Below are 21,795 nucleotides of genomic sequence, written 5' to 3'. Positions count from 1 at the left end.
GTATCCCAGATACATGAGAAATTACAGGAATATGCCCCCTCACTATTCCTACTAGCAACTTTACAGCAGTTTCAAGGTATGAGTGGACCCAAACTCAGACTTTAGCAAAAAGTCCAAGTTTGGGTCCAACATTTGGGCTAAGCACCAGGCTGGGAGTGATTGTGAGTGTTAACTGTTTAACCATTTCCGATTATATATATGGAGAGGGATCACAGGCCTCTCCATATGCTGCGGGTGTCAGCTGAATTACACAGCTGACACCTGCCGGTAACTCCCGCAGTCGGTGCTGGCACTGATCCCTTCCAACCCCTTTAACTTTTATAAAATGCACTTTACCTGATATTTTTGCTGTCAGACACATGTTCTCCTGCCCTGTGCACTGTACAGTATCAGACACGGAACACGAGGTCGAGGAAATATGAATGCAGGATGGGCAGACCATCCCATTGGGCTCAGAGCTTAGTGCTGGTACTAGAACAGGATAAAAAGAAGAATAATGCAAGGTCATGTTTACTGAAAATTTACATTATGGACCTTGTACATTTCAAATATCCCTTAGATGTTGGCAAAGTATGGCCAGCTGGATCCTATGTTCTATACTTTGTCTTAAAGGGGTTTTCCCATGAAAGAAAATTCTCACATCTCAATCCCCTAGTGATGTTAACACAATAAAGATCATTTTAACCCCTTACTTTATAATCACTCCCTAGGCTGCTCAGTGTAAAATCCCAGGGTGTGAGCGGGGCCTCTCTTAGCAGACACATTATGATCCATCTAGTTCTGTGGGGTGATAATGTGGTTAAATTATTAGGATACAGGGTTTATATGCACTTTCATGTGGCTTCTGACATTGTACTAACACACTGACACATAGAAGGATAGATGAGACAGATCAGAGATGCATGACATGATTAAACAGAGGCTGATGAGCCTGTGAGCTCTGTGAGCTCTGCTACATCTCACAGATATGTGCCTGCCTCCTCCTCACTTATCTCCTTGTAGCTTGTAGTTTGCAGCCTCTTTCTCTGCTCACCATGTGCTGACAGGATGTAATCAGTGTATGTGTCTCTGAGCTCCGTGCAGGGGGCGTGGCTACAGACATCTCAGGAGCACCATCTCACGCAAAATTCCAAGATGGCTGTCGACCCTAAGTGAAAAATGACTAGGCTGTGTCTAGGGGAAAAATTGAAATTGTGTACAGCAAGACTGATAGAGACAGGTTGGAATTATATCTGTGAAATGCTGGATTTTTGTTAATAACAGTGAATTAGAGAATGTGTTATTTTGTTATCCTGAGTACATGTAAGAAACTTGTCTTCTTGAGAATACCCTTTTAATGATACATCAATTCTATAGAATGGGTGCCACCTACTGGCTGTAACTAGTATTCCAGCTGCATGCTATCTGCCTAGGAAGGGTAGGTTTACATGTTAACCATTGAGAAGTTGTGTTTTATTTATGTTATTCTGACTTTTTGCAGTTGCTTGGTCCAGGTGGAATAAGCCTCATCCACGCCGGGCAGGTCCAGCAAGTGGATTGCAAGAAGAGGTGAAGGCCACAGTAAGATGGAGGTTTCACCCTGTGTGTGCATTAGGGATCCCCGGGTAGTTTGTAGAGGGGAGGCCCATGATGTTACCATAAGCCAGGGATCACACGTAGACAAGAAATGTAGAACACTAACTTATATTTCATTTATTCCATCACAGCAATGGTAACAGGCTGAGGTAGAGGTCATCTCTGCCGAGGTCCGGGGGTAACGATGCCTCGAGGCCCCTAGTTTGTGGATGATAAACTCCACCCAGAGGGAATTTAAGAGATACTCCCTCTGTTTGGTGGTCTACATAGTTCTCTCAAAGTCCTGGAATAGAACAGTTCTTTCTGAGAAGTATATGAGAGTGCTAAGCAGTGGTGATGGGAATTCCAGGTCTTCTTAGCGAGCTGCATCATTATGCTCCGCTCACTAAGAAGAGTTCCTGAATGGCTCTCTATTAAATATAGAATAGGGAGCCTGTGTACAGCCACCCCACACCATTTTTAACTCAATTTTAGCAGTTTAAAAGGGGCATGGTGAGCCGATAAGAGGCGGGGTTAAGTGAGCTAACGGCTCATTGAGGGGAGCCAACTCTTAGAGCGTTTCGCTCGTGAACGACCAATCAATACTTCCAAGACACACGGCCTGCAGACAGCATCCTCATGGCTCTATCCGATCTGAGGGCAATACATCCCAATCAAGCTTTCTGCTTCCCTGTACCTCTAAAGGGTCTGGCCTTACATTGCTGCTTCTATCTTCTCCAATCCCAAGTTTCTGAATCTGGGCTGTGAGCATCCATTTCCAGACCTCATCCAACCAGTTACCCCAGACCTTGGCAGAGAGCACCTCTACCTCAGCCTGTTACCATTGTTCTGGAATAAAAGAAACATAATTTGGTGTTCTACATTTCTTGACTATGTGTGATCCCTGGCTTATAATAACATCATGGGCCTCCCCTCTACCAACTACCTGGTACGGGTTGTCGGCACCGGTGTAATTTTTTATTCCATGCTTTAAAAAAGTGTAATAAAAATAGAAGAAAACGACCCACTTGCATTATGGCTCACACTTAAGATGGGGCAGATTTACTTACCGGGTCCTGTTGCGATACCGCGGTGCGTTGTCTGACGAGGATTCGAGTCCGGCGCCATTCACTAACATAGTGTGTCCGAGTTCCTGCATGTGTTGCTGCTGCGCTGAGGTCCGCGGGGGGTTTACCTTCTTCTTCCTGGTGCATGTGAGTGCTGATCTTGCGACACAAAGATTTAAACTCTGCGGTTTTAGTCCGAATCCGTCGGGTTGTCCGACCGCCACGCCCCCGATTTCTGTCGCTTGCAAGCCGGCGCCGATGCGCCAAAATCCAAATGCGTGAGCCAAAAACCCGGGGAGATTCGGCGCAAAACGGAAATATCCGGGAAACCCACAGAAAGTGCGGCGTTTGGACCCTTAGTAAATCAGCCCCATTGTGTTCTCCTCCTTTCACATTTTGACCCTTCCTTCACCTTGTAACCCAACCTCATTACCCGAAATCTCTTCATTACTATATTATTAATAAAAACAGAAACAATAGATACTCATCTTTCCTTGTTCCCAAGCAGCAGTCCTTCTTCCTCCTCTGCAGTGACAATGGCTTAATCATGATGGACGGAATCAATGGCTTCCTACTTCACTGATGTTACTACTAAGGATACACTTCCTACCGATGGCAAGCCAGAATCTGGGACTGTCCCGCCAGCTTCAGGGTGGTTGGGTGTAATACTAAGTTTATGTTGCATAATTAAATTTGAAGATCTAAAATTATATATTAATTTCCTATCGATACCAATAGGTACCTATAATAAAGCATTGATGGACGACTTACATACAGGGACAGCAGGACTACAATTGTCATTGTTACAGCAGGTAGTGGCCACGCGGATCTGTCCTTGCTGCATGCTCATACTGCCTACTATGTCACATTCAAATGAAGACACACAAGTTCTGATCAAGGTTGGAGTTGTGCTTCCGCCTGGGAAAAAAACATATTACTCATGGTTTAGGTTCTTACTGACCTTGTTCTGCACAATTCTATTTAAAATCTCATGGTATGATTGGCCAGGACCGCAGTGTGGGAGAGCTGCAGGTTAAAGGACATCTTCTACCAGGATGAAAGATTGTACACCAAGCACACTGACATAATGCTGTGTGCCCCCTCTGACAGGATCTTCTCTTCTTTTAGCTTCTTGTGCCCTGGTTTTTACAAAAAAATTATGGAAATGAGCCTCTGGGGCTCTGGCTTCCATAGATTTTAATATAGCCTGGAGCCCCTTAGGCTCATTTGCTTACTTTTCAAACCCTTTTTTCTTAAAAACAAGCTCAAAGTAGCTTAATGGAGATTGGATCCTGTCAGAGGGGGCACACACCTGCATTTAAGTGTGCTTTTAGTTTACCGTCCTTCATCCTGGTGGTAGATGTCCTTTAACACCTATGGAGCCCAGAGCCCCTCAGGCTTTTTGCAACCTTTATAAAACATTTTTTGTAAAAACCCCAATGTTTAAGAAGCTAAAAGAAGAGCGGATCCTGCCAGAGGGGGCACACACCAGTATGTCAGTGTGCCTGGGTTACAATCCTTCATCCTGGTGGTAGATGTCCTTTAAATTCTGCAACAAGAATCGGTTGCATCTAGTTCTCCCAGACCAGTGGTGACACAAAGGATAACACTCTCACATGGGCATTGAAAGCAGGGCCGTGCATTCAGATGGGAGGGTGGTGAGTATGCTGTACAGATGAATCCTATAAAGGATGAGAATGGGTTTTCTAAACCGGACATCCCCTTTAACTGTATGTATAGGATTTGTTTTCAGGAATCTTAAAAATGCCCCTAATGGAAAGGGTAACAATAAAAAGTGTACTTCTCCTGCCTTGGCTTCTAGTTCTAGTTGTCTCCTGTTCTTCCACACTGCTAGTAGGGCAGGAGGTGCCAGGAGTCACTTGGTTCAGTAGTGGATTATAATTTAGGCGGTTTAGGTGGTAGCTCCGGGCCCAAGCCTTCTAGGGGGCCCGTGGCCATCCAAACCAACCACCAAATTTTACACTTGTTCCTGCTCTCAATAAACATGCACACAAGAGTCATTTTTAGGACATTGGAAGGTCCTCCAAAGGTCCTGAAACCACAGAATGAAAGCAGGAAGAAGGGGGCACACCGTCCATTCCCCAAGAAGCGGATTCTAGTACCAGATGTAGCAAGTGACATGTTGGGGCTATAATATTTAAACCGACCAGGGCCCAGGGCAGGCTTAATTCACCCCTGATTGGGCGCAATCTACATCACAAGTGGTGCTGCTGTGGCTACTGATTAAAAAAACTTTTAATATTCCCTGAATTATATATTTTGGGTGAAAAGTTGTATAATGATATAAAAACTTCAGAATGCTTTTGTAAGCTTTATTTATAAGAATAAAACCCCTTGAAATCACCACATTAGACTGAACTTCACCATAGAACTCACCCATGACATATTCTCCATATGAAGAGCCACACACGTGGCCTGGAGGACAAGTCACGCTGCTGCCGGAGCACGATAAAGACGTGGCCGATATACACTGCGTACACGAGAGCGCGGAACCTAAGGAGAAGTCACATATCAGTCAAATTCTGCAAAGGAGGAAAGTCATTAAAACTTGAAATCCCACCCACTGGTGGACCGGCGCTAGTGTTCACCAAGAGGTTCCGGTCTCTAAGTGAATATCTGTGCAAACTCCAATAGTTCTGACTTGTAGACGAGGTCAGAACTTGCAGAGGATTTTTCTATAGTCTCCACCAGTTTTCCGGCAGGGACTATAGAAAATGTGATGGTCCAGGAATTCATTCCTCCTGCCTGCCCTGCTTCCCGATCCTTTATCTAACATGCCCAAACTGGCCAGAAAACTGGCAGAGAAAGCATCAAAGTTCTAGAAATACAATGGGGGTCATTTACTTACCCGGTCCTGTCGCAATCCAGTGGCGCGTTCTCCGATGAGGATTCGGGTCTTCCGGTGATAAGTAGTGCGCCCGATGTCCACCGGAGTTCACCATCCTATCCTGGGTGCATGTAAGCGCGTGTCAAGCGACACATTTTTTTAAAAAAATTCTGCGGTTTTTCCGAATCCGTCAGGTTTTCCGATTGCCACGCCCCCTGATTTCCCTTGCATGCAACCCAGCGCCGATGCGCCACAATCTGATCGCCTGCACCAAAAACACAGGGCAATTCAGGGAAAAACGGTGCAATCGGTAATATTCCGGAAACCCGACGAAAAATTGCGATTCAGGCCCTTAGTAAATGACCCCCAATGAGTCCTGTCCTTTCCATCAGGCCCTGCACCAGGCATTATTCAATGAAATAGCTGTGATTGGAGCTTTCGTTTAAGAAATTCATGTGGAAGAGAAACTAAGTGGAAAAAAATATATATCATTTTTTTTGTAGTCAGTACAGACAGTCTTCTTCTTTCACTTAAAGGGCACCTACCACCCCGATTCTACCTATAAAGGTAGAAGGGGTGGTAGGTGGATGGATGGGATGTGACGATAGCCCTTTTTTGGGCTAATCCTCACGTCCCGGGTGTCTTTTAGAAAACTTTAGAGCAGGTATATGCAAATTTTTTTATGCGGCTACTGGGGCGTGGAGTAGCCGGACATGAGGCTACTAGTCGCGGCTACTCCACGCCCCAGTAGCCACGTTACTCCGCCTACCAGGTAATCTTCGGCGCGCAGCTACAAGGAGCTGCGCGCCCTCGTCCGGGTCCCCTGCGTTCTGCGCATGCGCAGAAGGCAGGCCTTTGGCTGCGCGGCCACGGCTCCGGAACTACTGCGCATGCGCAGTAGCCAGGGGACTCGGACGAGGGCGCGCAGCTACCAGGAGCTACGCGCCGAAGATTACCTGGTAGGCAGAGTAACGTGGCTACTGGGGTGTGGAGTAGCTGCGACTAGTAGCCTCATGTTCGGCTACTCCACGCCCCAGTAGCCGCTTAAAAAAATTTGCATATACCTGCTATAAAGTTTTCTAAAAGACACCTGGGACGTGAGGATTAGCTCAAAAAAGGGCTACCCTCACGTCCCATTCATCCACCTACCACTCGATCTACCTTTATAGGTAGAATCGGGGTGGTAGGTGCCCTTTAAATGAAACTTGTCACCAACTTTTACCCCATTAAACTACCAGCCCCCTTTGGTAGGGTATGAAATGTCCTTTCTATAATTCCCACAAGAAAGGACATTACCCCATGAGTTTCCACATACAAAATATCCTCCAAAATAAGGCAAAAATGACTCTTCTCATCTCGTTGTCACATGAGTCAAGTTTAGTGGCTGGGCAGAGTCACTTCTTCTGTTCTATAACACATAGAAACAATCTTAAAGATAAGAATCTGATCTTCACACCGGATTACACCAGGTTTGTGTTTCTGTGATCTATAGAAGTGGACACACAGGAAGTTCAAAAAATAGTCGAGAACTGGACCTTCATCTGCAACCTGGATTTCCAAAAATATTTTTAGCTGCCTGAATTTCTGGTTTTGTGGATGACAAAACAATAAGCTGAAGGCATCTGAAAGACGAGATCCTTATCTTCTCAGCGATACAAAACACATGTTTCTAGATGCTATTGTACAGAAGATGCACTCTGACGTGACACTGCCCCTGCAACCACTAAACTTGACTCATTGGGGCTCATTTCAACCTGATCCGTTCGCGATCCAGCGCCGTGTTCTCCAACGAGGATTCGGGTCTTCCGGCGATTCACTAAGGTCGTGTGCCCGATGTCCACCAGGTGTCGCTGCTGCGCCGAGGTCTGCCGAGGTCCGCCAGAGTTCCCCATCCTATTCCTGGTGCATGTAAGTGTGTTTTTTTAAATAGTGCGATTTTTCCGAAAACGTCGGGTTTTCTGACGGACATGCCCCCCCCCCCCTTTTCAGACCCTTAGTAAATGTGCCCCATAGAGTTATATTTGCATGATTTTGGAAGAAATAATTTATAGGTAAATGTATGAGATTTCACATAAAAGAGGGATTTCTAAAAAGGATGTTTCATTCACAACCTGAGGAGCTGCTGGTTTAATGAGGCAAAATCTGATGACAGGTTCTCTTTATCATTGCTTTCTATAGTATGCTAAACCCAATCACCTGCATTAACTTCTCCCTGGTGCACAAGTTCTGTTCAAATATACACTTGGCTACATTTCTAAATAAAAGGACTATGACTATGACTATGACAGGACTATTTTTAGAGGACTTACTTGTTGTTATGAGAGTTGAGAAGAGGCTTAAGGATCGAAGAAGAGACTTCATGATGAGATTGTCCAGTTCGTAAAATGTTTCTCCCGAGATCAAGAAATTGTGAGTATTGAGTAAGTAGGAAACTTTTATTATGTGGGGAATAGAGAAGGAGGATAACTCAAAATGTTAAAAGGAGAGAAGGATGGTCACTTGTTCTTGTTAAAGGGAGTGCTCTTCAGGGACTATAAACCAAACATAAAACTTTAAAGTCCAGTAAACATTACGACACTTGTTGCCATATTTATTTCTTTGGATTATCAGATAAGTAAAACTCTGGAGAGTTATCATCATCAGCATCAGGGGTGCAGTCACCTGCAACAAAGAAGAATCTGCCATTATGGGGCAAATCTACTTACCCGGAGCTCACCCAAAGTCCACCCAAAGTGCATCGTCCGACGACAATGCACTGTGCCGCGATTCACAAATATTGTGCACCCGATTTCCGGCATGTGTCACTTCCCTGCTCAGTTCTGCCGGAATGCACCTTCTTCTTCCTGCTGCATGTAAGTGAATTTTGTCTTGCAACACAGTTTGAATATTAAATCCCGAACTCAGTGCGATCGTCCGACGGCCCGTCCCCCGATTTCTGACCCATGAAAGCAACGCCGGTGCGCAAATCCTGAAAAACATCCAATGGAAATGTGATCCGCAGACCCTTAGTAAATAAGCTCAAATGTCTCTTCACACCCAATGTCACCCAATGGGGGTCATTTACTAAGGGCCCGATTCGCGTTTTCCCGACGTGTTACCCAAATATTTCCGATTTGCGCCGATTTCCCCTGAATTGCCCCGGGATTTTGGCGCACGCGATCGTATTGTGGCGCATCGGCGCTGGCATGCGCGCGACGGAAATCGGGGGGCGTGGCCGAACGATAACCCGACGTATTCGGAAAAACCGCCGCATTTAAGAACGGAAAATGTGTCGCTCGGGACGCGCTTACCTTCACTCAGTCCGAGCCGGTGAACTCCAGCGCGGTCAGATGCTTTTCAGCGCAGCAGCGCCACCTGGTGGACGACGGAGGAACTACCTTATTAAATCCCGGCCGGACCCGAATCCAGCGCAGAAAACGCGCCGCTGGATCGCGAATGGAGCGGGTAAGTAAATCTGCCCCAATGTCTCACACCCAATGAAAAATAATTGGGCACATTTATTATAACCCAGAGTTCTGGGTCTTTGCGCTAGTATTGTGTAGTGGCTGCACTGTGGCTGATGCTGTGACACAATCCGGTGCACAGAAAGGGGCGTTCCAATGCGGACTCATGCCGCACACCACATGTATGCCAGTAAGTCTGAAATAATGCAAGATCCGATCTTCATGAATGTGTCGACCGCTGCACGATAGTATGGCCAACTACAAGTAGAATAGTTTGCCTTACTGTTAGTAAGGAGGGTGAGGACAATCGGAGTGATCCGTATGTCTCACTACAAGGGGGCCTGGAGCTGAAACGTGTCGCTTTCCTTCAATAAAGTTTCCTAATATCGACCAGTCTTCAGTCACTGAGTCTCAGTGATCCATATAACATCTGAGTGCCGGTCCGTTTCTTTACACCTTTCTTCTTTGGGTTTTGCATGATCGTCCTTTATTTTTTACTATGAAATTTCTGCAGAATTCTATCTTGTTAACAAGATTTACAAAAGAAACTTCAGATTGTGTACAATGTCTGTGCAGAGGGGAGGGGGATTAGTAAGTCGAACTCACCAGGCCTGCACTCACCAGGTCTACACTCACCAGGTCTACACTCACCAGGCCTGCACTCACCAGGTCTACACTCACCAGGCCTGCACTCACCAGGTCTACACTCACCAGGTCTACACTCACCAGGCCTGCACTCACCAGGCCTGCACTCACCAGGTCTACACTCACCAGGCCTACACTCACCAGGCCTACACTCACCAGGTCTACACTCACCAGGTCTACACTCACCAGGCCTACACTCACCAGGTCTACACTCACCAGGTCTGCACTCAGCAGGCCTGCACTCACCAGGTCTACACTCACCAGGTCTACACTCACCAGGCCTGCACTCACCAGGTCTACACTCACCAGGTCTACACTCACCAGGTCTACACTCAGCAGGCCTGCACTCACCAGGTCTGCACTCACCAGGTCTGCACTCACCAGGCCTGCACTCACCAGGTCTACACTCACCAGGTCTACACTCACCAGGTCTACACTCACCAGGCCTGCACTCACCAGGTCTACACTCACCAGGTCTACACTCACCAGGTCTACACTCACCAGGCCTGCACTCACCAGGCCTGCACTCACCAGGTCTACACTCACCAGGTCTACACTCACCAGGCCTGCACTCACCAGGTCTACACTCAGCAGGTCTACACTCACCAGGTCTACACTCACCAGGCCTGCACTCACCAGGTCTACACTCACCAGGTCTACACTCACCAGGTCTACACTCACCAGGTCTGCACTCACCAGGCCTGCACTCACCAGGCCTGCACTCACCAGGTCTACACTCACCAGGTCTACACTCACCAGGCCTGCACTCACCAGGTCTACACTCAGCAGGTCTACACTCACCAGGTCTACACTCAGCAGCACAGAGAAGAAAGCAAAGTAGAGAAATTACCCATTTATTGTGCCCTGTCTGGCAGTTTGGTGGCTCAGAGCGCATACATCAAGCCCCATTTCTGACCATTATTTTTACCCCACATTGGGTGTGGCAGTCAGAGGATGGGCAGAAGTGTGAATAAGACTTTAGATACAATCAGACACAATGGTCTAAATATGTCTGACTTGGTAGAGAACTTCTAAACCTCTGGCAAACAGTCCAGCTACCGCATCTCCTATCTTATTCTGAAACTGCTAAGAGTCCTCACCCAAATCCAGGAGAGAGGAAGTTTAGGACAGGGGCGCCCATAACACGGGAATAGTGGGACTCCAGTAGCAGACCCCAGCAGGAGAGGGAGGCTGGGTTAGCTGTGTCAGCATCAGTTAAGGGGCAGGGTAGCTTGACTATAAGCTGGAGCTTCCCGCCTCCTTGACTGGATCTTTAGTAACAGAGACATCAATAATTGTCTTTTTTAGATGACCCATTGATAGTCATAAGTGAAAGATGTATAAAGACATCTAAGAGGAATAAGATTTGTGGGGTGACAAAAACCACTGGGGACATGTTCCCTTTATAGAGCTTAGCTGTTTGAGTGCTTAGCCACAGTTTTATCTATTTTAAGCTCTCTATCATACAGGTAAGTTCCCCATACTCTAGTACTTACAGTATTTTGGGGACTATAAGGCACACTGGAATATAAGGCGCACCATCAATAAATGCCTGCTAAAATGTCTAGGTTCATATATAAGGCGCACCGGATTGTAAGGCGCACCGGCTTATAAGGATGAATGACCAGCAGGTGGCAGAACTCAGCACAGTTCAAGGCAGCTGTTGTCTGTAAGTAAGGTTCATATATAAGGCGCACTGGATTATAAGGCGCACCTTTGATTTCTAAGAAAATTAAAGGATTTTTGTGTGCCTTATAGTCTGAAAAATACGGTAAATGTTATGCAAGGCTGGTGAGCTTAACACTGGAAAATTACTGAAAAGGTTTACAAAGACAACCATATGTGCAATATGTTCTATATAACAATATTATCTCCAATAAACTGCACGGTTTTATGGACGGGACATTGTATCTGACATAGCTGTTTACAACGTAGTAATTGGGACAAAGAGCGTCCAGTAGATGACATCTCAGGTGTTATCCGGATATAAGCCTAGTACAAGGATCTGAAATGTAGAAAATCTGGGCCACTGTCTTGGAAATCTACCACCAAGATCAAGGATTGTAAACCAAGCACACTGGCACATTGGTGTGCACCCCCTATGGAAGCATCTGTTCTTCTTTTAGCTTCTTGTGCCCTGTTTTTTTAAAAAGTCTTTCTTTTTAAGTATGCACATGAGTCTGAGGGGATCCGGGATCTATAGGTGTTAGTGGAGCCTGGAGCCCCTCAGCCTCATTTGCATAATTTTTAAAGCCCTTTTTTTTCTTAAAACAAGGGCACAAGAAGGTAAATGGTGGTAGGTGTCCTTTAAAAAAAAAGGTAAAAGCTCTTACATTTTGTACCTCCATACCCATACCAACCCAGGCTACAAAACTATTAAACTATTTATCCTGTATTAAAAAAAAATGATGCCCAAATTGTCAGTTTTTAATCATACGTCACACAAAAAAAATGATATCAATCGCAATCAAAACAAATTATGAACCCCTAGTTTGTAAAAATAAAATCTACAGGTTTTTTTTGCTAAAAATAATCTAACACACAGCCAAATTGACAAAAAGTTTGAAAAGTTATGGCGCTAGAAATTGGGCGAGGCAAAAAAGCTTTTTTTTTTCTCCCCCCAAAGTATTTGATTATGTAAATGAAGGTAAATTTAAAAAAAAAACTTATACATTTGGTGTCACTTGACTCCTTGTTCTTGATTGACAGGTTTCACTGCTAAGACATGCTGTTGTGCGGAACATTTTTTTTACCCAGTTATTTTTACAACATCTTCCCTATGTATGTATCTGATCACCTGAAATCACAGCATGCCTCCATGGAGGATGGGGAGGAGTAAAATACATAGAGATACCCACCCTCCAAAGCTTCAAACGTGCTCTTAAAACCCATCTCTTTAGGCAAGCCTATCACACTCGCTAACTGCATGAAATGTCAGCTCTCCTTTTACTAATCCGTCCTATCTCCCGTCTGTTATTTGGCAAACACCAGATATTTACCAAGCTCCAGGCTTCTCTGCAGTCACTTTCACCTAGGACCCTGTAAATAAGATGGCGGCTGATGGCTGGTTCAAGCAGCAGAATTTTTATTTCTTAAATTATTTCTTAAATTATTTTCTATTGCTTCCTTATAAAGAAGGGCTGGACCATAATACAACCTCTTGTGTCACCCCCTCATCCTCATAGACTGTAAGCTCTTGTGTCACCCCCTCATCCTCATAGACTGTAAGCTCTTGTGGCACCCCCTCATCCTCATAGACTGTAAGCTCTTGTGTCACCCCCTCATCCTCATAGACTGTAAGCTCTTGTGTCCCCCTCATCCTCATAGACTGTAAGCTCTTGTGTCACCCACTCATCCTCATAGAATGTAAGCTCTTGTGTCACCCCCTCATCCTCATAGACTGTAAGCTCTTGTGTCACCTCCTCATCCTCATAGACTGTAAGCTCTTGTGTCACCCCCTCATCCTCATAGACTGTAAGCTCTTGTGTCACCCCCTCATCCTCATAGACTGTAAGCTTTTGTGCCCCCCCTCATCCTCATAGTCTGTAAGCTCTTGTGTCACCCCCTCATCCTCATAGACTGTAAGCTCTTGTGTCACCCACTTCATCCTCATAGACTGTAAGCTCTTTTGTCACCCCCTCATCCTCATGGACTGTAACCTCTTGTGTCACCCCCTCATCCTCATAGACTGTAAGCTCTTGTGTCACCCCCCCTCATCCTCATAGACTGTAAGCTCTTGTGTCACTCCCTCATCCTCATAGACTGTAAGCTCTTGTGTCACCCCCTCATCCTCACAGACTGTAAGCTCTTGTGTCACCCCCTCATCCTCATAGACTGTAACCTCTTATGTCACCCCCTCATCCTCATAGACTGTAAGCTCTTGTGTCACCCCCTCATCCTCATAGACTGTAAGCTCTTGTGTCACCCCTCATCCTCATAGACTGTAAGCTCTTGTGTCACTCCTCATCCTCATAGACTGTAAGCTCTTGTGTCCCCCCTCATCCTCATAGACTGTAAGCTCTTGTGTCACCCCCTCATCCTCATAGATTGAAAGCTCTTGTGTCACCCCCTCATCCTCATAGACTGTAAGCTATTGTGTCACCCCCTCATCCTCATAGACTATAAGCTATTGTGTCACCCCCTCATCCTCATAGACTGTAAGGTCTTGTGTCACCCCCTCATCTTCATAGACTGTAAGCTCTTGTGTCACCCCCTCATCCTCATAGACTGTAAGCTCTTGTATCACCCCCCTCATCCTCATAGACTGTAAGCTCTTGTGTCTCCCCTCATCCTCATAGACTGTAAGCTCGTGTGTCTCTCCCTCATCCTCATAGACTGTAAGCTCTTGTGTCACCCCCTCATCCTCATAGACTGTAAGCTCTTGTGCCCCCTCATCCTCATAGACTGTAAGCTCTTGTGTCTCCTCTCATCCTCATAGACTGTAAACTCTTGTGTCACCCCCTCATCCTCATGGACTGTAAGCTCTTGTGTCACCCCCTCATCCTCATAGACTGTAAGCTCTTGTGTCACCCCCCCCTCATCCTCATAGACTGTAAGCTCTTGTGTCACTCCCTCATCCTCATAGACTGTAAACTCTTGTGTCACCCCCTCATCCTCACAGACTGTAAGCTCTTGTGTCACCCCCTCATCCTCATAGACTGTAACCTCTTATGTCACCCCCTCATCCTCATAGACTGTAAGCTCTTGTGTCACCCCCTCATCCTCATAGACTGTAAGCTCTTGTGTCACCCCTCATCCTCATAGACTGTAAGCTCTTGTGTCACTCCTCATCCTCATAGACTGTAAGCTCTTGTGTCCCCCCTCATCCTCATAGACTGTAAGCTCTTGTGTCACCCCCTCATCCTCATAGATTGAAAGCTCTTGTGTCACCCCCTCATCCTCATAGACTGTAAGCTATTGTGTCACCCCCTCATCCTCATAGACTATAAGCTATTGTGTCACCCCCTCATCCTCATAGACTGTAAGGTCTTGTGTCACCCCCTCATCTTCATAGACTGTAAGCTCTTGTGTCACCCCCTCATCCTCATAGACTGTAAGCTCTTGTATCACCCCCCTCATCCTCATAGACTGTAAGCTCTTGTGTCTCCCCTCATCCTCATAGACTGTAAGCTCGTGTGTCTCTCCCTCATCCTCATAGACTGTAAGCTCTTGTGTCACCCCCTCATCCTCATAGACTGTAAGCTCTTGTGTCCCCCTCATCCTCATAGACTGTAAGCTCTTGTGTCTCCTCTCATCCTCATAGACTGTAAACTCTTGTGTCACCCCTCATCCTCATAGACTGTAAGCTCTTGTGTCACCCCCTCATCCCCATAGAGTGTAAGCTCTTGTGTCACCTCCTCATCCTCATAGATTGTAAACTCTTGTGTCACCCCCTCATCCTCATAGATTGAAAGCTCTTGTGTCACCCCCTCATCCTCATAGACTGTAAGCTATTGTGTCACCCCCTCATCCTCATAGACTATAAGCTATTGTGTCACCCCCTCATCCTCATAGACTGTAAGGTCTTGTGTCACCCCCTCATCTTCATAGACTGTAAGCTCTTGTGTCACCCCCTCATCCTCATAGACTGTAAGCTCTTGTATCACCCCCCTCATCCTCATAGACTGTAAGCTCTTGTGTCTCCCCTCATCCTCATAGACTGTAAGCTCGTGTGTCTCTCCCTCATCCTCATAGACTGTAAGCTCTTGTGTCACCCCCTCATCCTCATAGACTGTAAGCTCTTGTGTCCCCCTCATCCTCATAGACTGTAAGCTCTTGTGTCTCCTCTCATCCTCATAGACTGTAAACTCTTGTGTCACCCCCTAATCATCATAGACTGTAAGCTCTTGTGTCACCCCCTCATCCTCATAGACTGTAAGCTCTTGTGTCACCCCCTCATCCTCATAGACTGTAAGCTCTTGTGTTACCCCCTCATCCTTATAGACTGTAAGCTCTTGTGTCCCCCTCATCCTCATAGATTGTAAGCTCTTGTGTCACCCCTCATCCTCATAGACTGTAAGCTCTTGTGTCCCCCCTCATCCTCATAGACTGTAAGCTCTTGTGTTACCCCTCATCCTCATAGACTGTAAGCTCTTGTGTCACCCCCTCATCCTCATAGATTGTAAACTCTTGTGTCACCCCTCATCCTCATAGACTGTAAGCTCTTGTGTCACCCCCTCATCCTCATAGACTGTAAGCTCTTGTGTCACCTCCTCATCCTCATAGACTGTAAGCTCTTGTGTCACCCCCTCATCCTCATAGATTGTAAGCTCTTGTGTCACCCCCTCATCCTCATAGACTGTAAGCTCTTGTGTGCCCCCCTCATCCTCATAGACTGTAAGCTCTTGTATCACCCACTCATCCTCATAGACTGTAAGCTCTTGTGATCAGGGCCCTCACTCCTATTGATCCATATGACTGTTTGTTCTTTGTAATGTAATATATTTGTATATGTCCCCTATGATTTGTAAAGTGCAACGGAATTTGATGGCGCTATATAAATAAAGATTATTATTATTATTATTATTATTATTATTATTATTATTATTATTATAGAGATGGCTGTGATTTAACGTGATCAGATTTATACATGGGGTAGATGTTGCAAATGTAACTGTCTGTCATATGACATTAAAAGGGTATTCTCATTTTGTACTGTTATTTTTTACATGATGAAAAATAATACATTTTTCCAATATAATTCCTTTATCAATTCCTCCTGGTTTTCTAGAAGCTTCTATGTTACTTCCAGTGGACACAAATCTGACCATGGTCACACAGGTGCACAGCTCGTTTGTATCATAGAGAGTTATCAGAGCTTTGTATTATAACAAGACATGCACCTGTGTGCACCAGTGCAATTGAAACAACAATGAAAATTTCTTTACAATGACAGCAAGCAGAGATAAAAAAAAACTGCCAGGAATTGATACAGAAACTATATCGGAACATTGGGGGTCATTTACAAAGGGCCCGAAGCACATTTTTACGTAAGTTTACCCGAATTTTTCCGTTTTGCGCTGATTTTCCCTGAATTGCCCCGGGTTTTTTGCGCACACGGTCGGATTGCGGCGTGTCGGCGTGCACGCGACAGAAATCGGGGGGCGTGGCCGAACGAAAACCTGACGGATTCGGAGAAACCACCGCATTTTAAAAAAAAGTGTCGCTGGACACACACTTACCTGCACTCGGCCTGGCTTGGTGAAGTTCAGTGCATTCCAATGAACTTCAGCTCAGCAGCGAAACCTGGTGGACGTCGGATGAACTGCCTTAGTGAATCGCCGGAAGACCCGAATCCACCGCAGAGAACGCACCGCTGGATCGCGAATGGACCGGGTAAGTAAATCTGCCCCATTGTATAACTTTGCATAATACAAGCAATAACATTATTTGTTGAAATGGGAATATCCCTTTGAGTGCTGAATGCTGAGAAAAGACATGGAACATGGGGAGGAGTAAATGGGAGGGGCTGGGTAATTAAGACACGCCTCCTCTGATGCCTGGTATTATCACATAAAGTTGATTTATAGGGATATAAGGGAAAATCTTTAGCTAAAAAAAGGGTGTCGGTTAATAGGGCTGTATGGAAACTAGCTGTTACAATGGTGTACGTTATTAGTTCATTTGTGTAGACCGCTCATCTTTGTCTCCAACTGCTTGGGTTCCAATATGTTTCTGTAACATGTTATTTTGTTATTATTGTACTATTTATGCTGTGTGTGGGATAGACTTTCAGACCCCCCTTCCCTCTGATATTAATGACTGAACCTTCCTAGTCATTTGGTTACAATTTCTGCCGAGGTGTATTCACAGACTCTCATAAGAAGCTACCATTTCATCCACATAAAAGTCAAGACATCACGATCATGGACACAACAAAAAACCGACGCATTTCATCCCACCGGACTTTGTCATGGTTTGTCATGGTTTGTCATGGTCAGTTTTATGCTGTGTCCATGATCGATGTGCTGGAGTTTTTTCCCTTTGTATGCTGTTGAACAGATGGACTTCGGATTAATTCTCCGTGCACTGGGAAACCAAGAGCTTTGTGGGTGAGCTGGACGCTATTTTGTTTTTGTTGGAAGAAGCTACCATTGGGTTATTTGTTTTCACCGACAGGAAACCACACTCACCTCTTTCATCCTTTGCTTCACTTTATTCCCATTTCTATTTTCATGTCGGACCTTTATATTACATCCTGGAACACTAATGCTTTGAATGACTGTACAATATACTAATGAGGTGACTGATATTGTGATCTTACAAGAAGCACATTTTCTGTTGCAGAATATTCCTTCAATCCCTACAGATTATTTTTCCTGCTTTCTCTCCCCAGACCAAAAGCCACTACAAAAATGATCCCATTTGTACTACCCATGCAGCTGATTGGCCATGAAGATAGATATATCTTCCTAAAAGGGACAATAGCTCATTCTACATCACCATTGTAGGATTATGTGTCTCAAACTTGGACCAAACTACTTGGCTAACCGCCACACTACAACTACTACATAAGATGGAGTATGTATAGTTGTGGGAGATCTAAAAGCCTTTCTGGAACCTTTGCTAGACTCATCCTCCCAGAAACCAACTCTTATTACAAAGGTCCTAAAACCAATTCACTTAGCCATTAATAAATCCTCCCTTAGGGATGTATGGCCGACCCTACATCTCTTACACGTTTTACTCAGCCCCTCGCGTGCTGTAACTGAGGAACAGGGGGTACAAAATTTCCCCCAGTTCTTCATCACTATGATCCATCACAATCAGTATCCAGTATTGTTCTATTTTCATGTATCGTCAAATATTGCAAATATTCAGGTTCTTTATTTATCTGTTCTATTATTTATGCATTTTATCTAAGTTCATTTTTATATATTCGAGTGATGTTTTATATCCCATATGTATTTCTGATTTGGTATCACTTTTCTATTCGCCACCACAATTTTACGCCTTTGTACCCATTTATTTATGATACCTTTTTTTTGGTCTGATGTTTTTTAGTGTATGTTGCCTTTTGGACCTGAGGAAGGGGACAATTCGTCCTCGAAATGCGTCGTCCATAAAAATAAAGCTTTTAACACACATCTTGGACTTTACTGCTACATTTTAGCTCTAGGGCAGTGATGGTGAACCTTTTAGACAGCGAGCTCCCAAACTACAACCAAAAACCACATATTTTTCGCAAAGTGCCAATGCGACAATTTAAGCAGTAGCTTATTACTCCCTGCTCTTTCACAGGATTAAATTGTGTAGGCACCTGAGGACACCAATACAGTAGAAAGAAGGAGAAGAAGTTTGGATTATCACTGTAGCTCATTTCAGGGTCCTGGGCTGCCTGGGACTGCAAGAGGCCTTGAGTCCATTCTGGTGAACTCTGCCCTGGGGTGATGGCAAGGGAGCCCATAGAGAGGGCTCTGAGTGCCACCTCTGGCACCTGTGCCATAGGTTCGCCATCACTGCTCTAGGGGCAGCGCGCACCTATATACCTGTGTTTTTTGCACCTACTTTTCAATTGTTCATCTCTATGATGACAACATCACTGACCGATGTTGGAGATGCCAGTAGAGTAAAGGCCCATTCTTGCTTATCAGGTGGGACTGTCTTGATGTTCACCGTTTTTGGGTAGATGTAATCTGTAATTCAAGGTTAATGCCCAATTACCCCATCGTTAGGTAACCGGATCCTTCTTTTTACGGTAATTTAATTTCCACTTTTTGACATAAGAAATACAATAAAAAATGATGGCTATAACTGATACTAGCCGCAAAAACATTGATTCCACTTCAGTGGCCGTACCCGTTGGCCCCTTCACGGAGAAGCAAAATATCCAAACATTGTCGCTTGGAAGACATCTGTGTCCTGTAATTACCCCCAAATTGCTGAGGAACTTGTCCCCAGTATTGATATGGAATAGTGCAAGAGGGGATGTAAGGATCACCACAAACCCTCTGTATGACCTTCATGATTTAGCTAAGGGGTTTTAGTAAGAGGGTTATTCAAGTGAACTAAGGAGTTTTTAACGCTTTAACTGCTGTTTGCGGATATGAATCTCATTGCAACAAAGTCATAAGGCCTCACAGGAGAACAGTATCAAACAGCAACAGGAAGTCTCCATCGCAAAATCAAAATCACAGGAAGTTCTTGCTCAGGCTCAACTTCAAGAGAGAAAAGCTGACTTAAAGGGCATCTTTCACAAGGATTGAGGTCTGTATGCAAATGAGCCTGATGGTCTCATGGCTCCCTCTGTGTTAATGGAGCCCCTCAGGCTCATTTGCATAAAGTCTTCCAATCTGGTGGTGTATGTCTTTTAAACAACTCAGATGCACAGGTGAATGTTAAGGGATTCTTAAAGAGAGATCATAGGGTAATCTTCTATTAATAAGCTAAAAACACAAATAATGATACAATAAAAACACAGAATTTTCATAATAATGTTTTATTAAAATAAATACAGTAATGACAGAGGGTTTATCAGGAGACATTGGAGAAAGAAACAAAAGATGAGTCTGATTTTATTCAGATATCAAGAAAGCAAACAGTGTGTAGCATGCGAGCATGAGGGTGGAGGGGGGTTGTGATATGGGAAATGTCTCAAAGTTACCATAAGTGGTGGTGGTGTTGGGGGTAGAATACATTTGAATGGGGAGGGAGTTAACAAAATTGTCCCATTGAAAGCAACTATCAAATCTGATCAACTATCAAGTGTGCGTGCCGGATAATGTCTGAATATGATATTCATTGATAGAAATAAAAATTGAAGGAACAGTATTTGAGATTATTAAGGTACTGCAGGAGGTCCATGTAATGAAATGGCCACCAACTCAGCCAATGGAGGTGCACATTGCATGGGATATATTGGACTGAAAATTACCAGCAGACTAAGACTACATTTACATGAAGGTATGGGGGATGTATATACAGCCGACGTATATACATCCCCCATACATCGCAATAGCCTCAAAGTGCCCAACGGCCCAATGGCGAGGGGCAGGGGCGGGAATTTTATGATATTAAAATCAACATCGATCCAACAGCTAATGGCTATTTGGTGCCTACATGGTCTGTTTGTATTGGCCCTTTTCGCCAGTCACATGGCCACTGGAGCCAACCAGTGACCTCAGCTGCCCCAGTAGTGAGAACATTGCAGCTTCATCACTCTTCTCGCTCCCATGACCAGTGAGGCCACTGATTTATTTGGAGTAGTCACACTTCTCAGCCCAACCAGGAGTGTTGACAAGAAGAATGGGCCTCCACCATGAGGACAGAGAGCCAAAGTAGGAGTAACTTTTTTTTATCTTTCTTATGCACCGAAGAGAATAATTGTAGTAATGTGTATTTATTGACTCAATAATGGACGAGAAATGGTCCACCTCTATGCAGGGGTGCACGTGAAATCTCTGCTTACTGAAGCGAGCTATTGAATAGTGCCCCCCCTGCCCCATCCAGTAGTAACATATCAGGTTATTTTTTTCAGTTAGCAGGTTCAACATGCAGTGTTTCCCATCCGTGCGGATATCAGGTGTAAAGACACACTAGGGCACATTTACGGAGAACAGTGCAAACTGCCCTGTATGCGGTTTGCCTATGTAGTGTGCAGGGGGCGTCAGATTTAGGATTTCTGGTGCACAGTTTCCATGAAACTGGTGCCCTCTGCACTGCTCCGACATAGTGCAGCACTTTTTTTGGTGCACCGTTAACATGGGCTGTGCATGGAAATTCTGTTGGACTTTGCCTGTTAAATCTGGCACGGTCCAACTGACCACCGGAACTCCCCTAATTTGTGTCGCATGAAGACTAGTGCAGCTGCGCCATAATGTGGTGCAGATTCTTCTTAAATACCCCAACAAGCAATTTGCACTAGAAAGAACGTGCAAAGTCCGCCAGAAAATTGGTGCACTGCCTTGTGCCCCACTATTTTAAGTGGCAGGTCCTGCTTCATGGCAGATAACTGCTCCTCTCATGCGGCCCCCCATATTGCTGCAGGTGGTTCTGCCTGGTGCACCCCTGATGCTATGTACATTTTGACAAATTCTGAATTTCCTTTTTGGCTGTTGGACCGAACTGTGTATTCTACAGAACAGATCCATAATATGAGAATGGAAAGGCACAAAATAAATATTTACTGTATAATTTCCGTTGGTCTCATTCATCATAGGACTCCTAACATCTCTTAAAGTACAGGTATCAGCAGTAGAAGACACACAACTGCTCCAGTAAGGAATTTATGGACATTTTG

At 44.9% G+C, this 21,795-nt stretch overlaps 1 protein-coding gene across 1 annotated transcript in view; it reads right to left on the bottom strand.

Moving 5' to 3' along the window:
• LOC140065858 (phospholipase A2 inhibitor NAI-like) overlaps positions 1-7,830 on the bottom strand; it is an 8,849-nt gene extending 1,019 nt beyond the window's left edge. The window contains exons 1-4 of the mRNA XM_072113416.1: positions 7,779-7,830; positions 5,019-5,135; positions 3,393-3,539; positions 337-471 (exon numbers count right to left, since the gene is read on the bottom strand). Of these exons, the coding sequence (XP_071969517.1) occupies positions 337-471; positions 3,393-3,539; positions 5,019-5,135; positions 7,779-7,830 (451 nt within the window). The remainder of the gene's footprint in view (positions 1-336; positions 472-3,392; positions 3,540-5,018; positions 5,136-7,778) is intronic.
• Between the last annotated feature and the right edge of the window lie 13,965 nt (positions 7,831-21,795).

The sequence above is a fragment of the Engystomops pustulosus genome, chromosome 6 (assembly GCF_040894005.1).
Source record: "Engystomops pustulosus chromosome 6, aEngPut4.maternal, whole genome shotgun sequence".
Classification (NCBI taxonomy): Eukaryota; Metazoa; Chordata; class Amphibia; order Anura; family Leptodactylidae; genus Engystomops; species Engystomops pustulosus.
The sequence above is the reverse complement of the archived record's forward strand: the minus strand, read 5'-3'. Positions and strand labels throughout refer to the sequence as shown.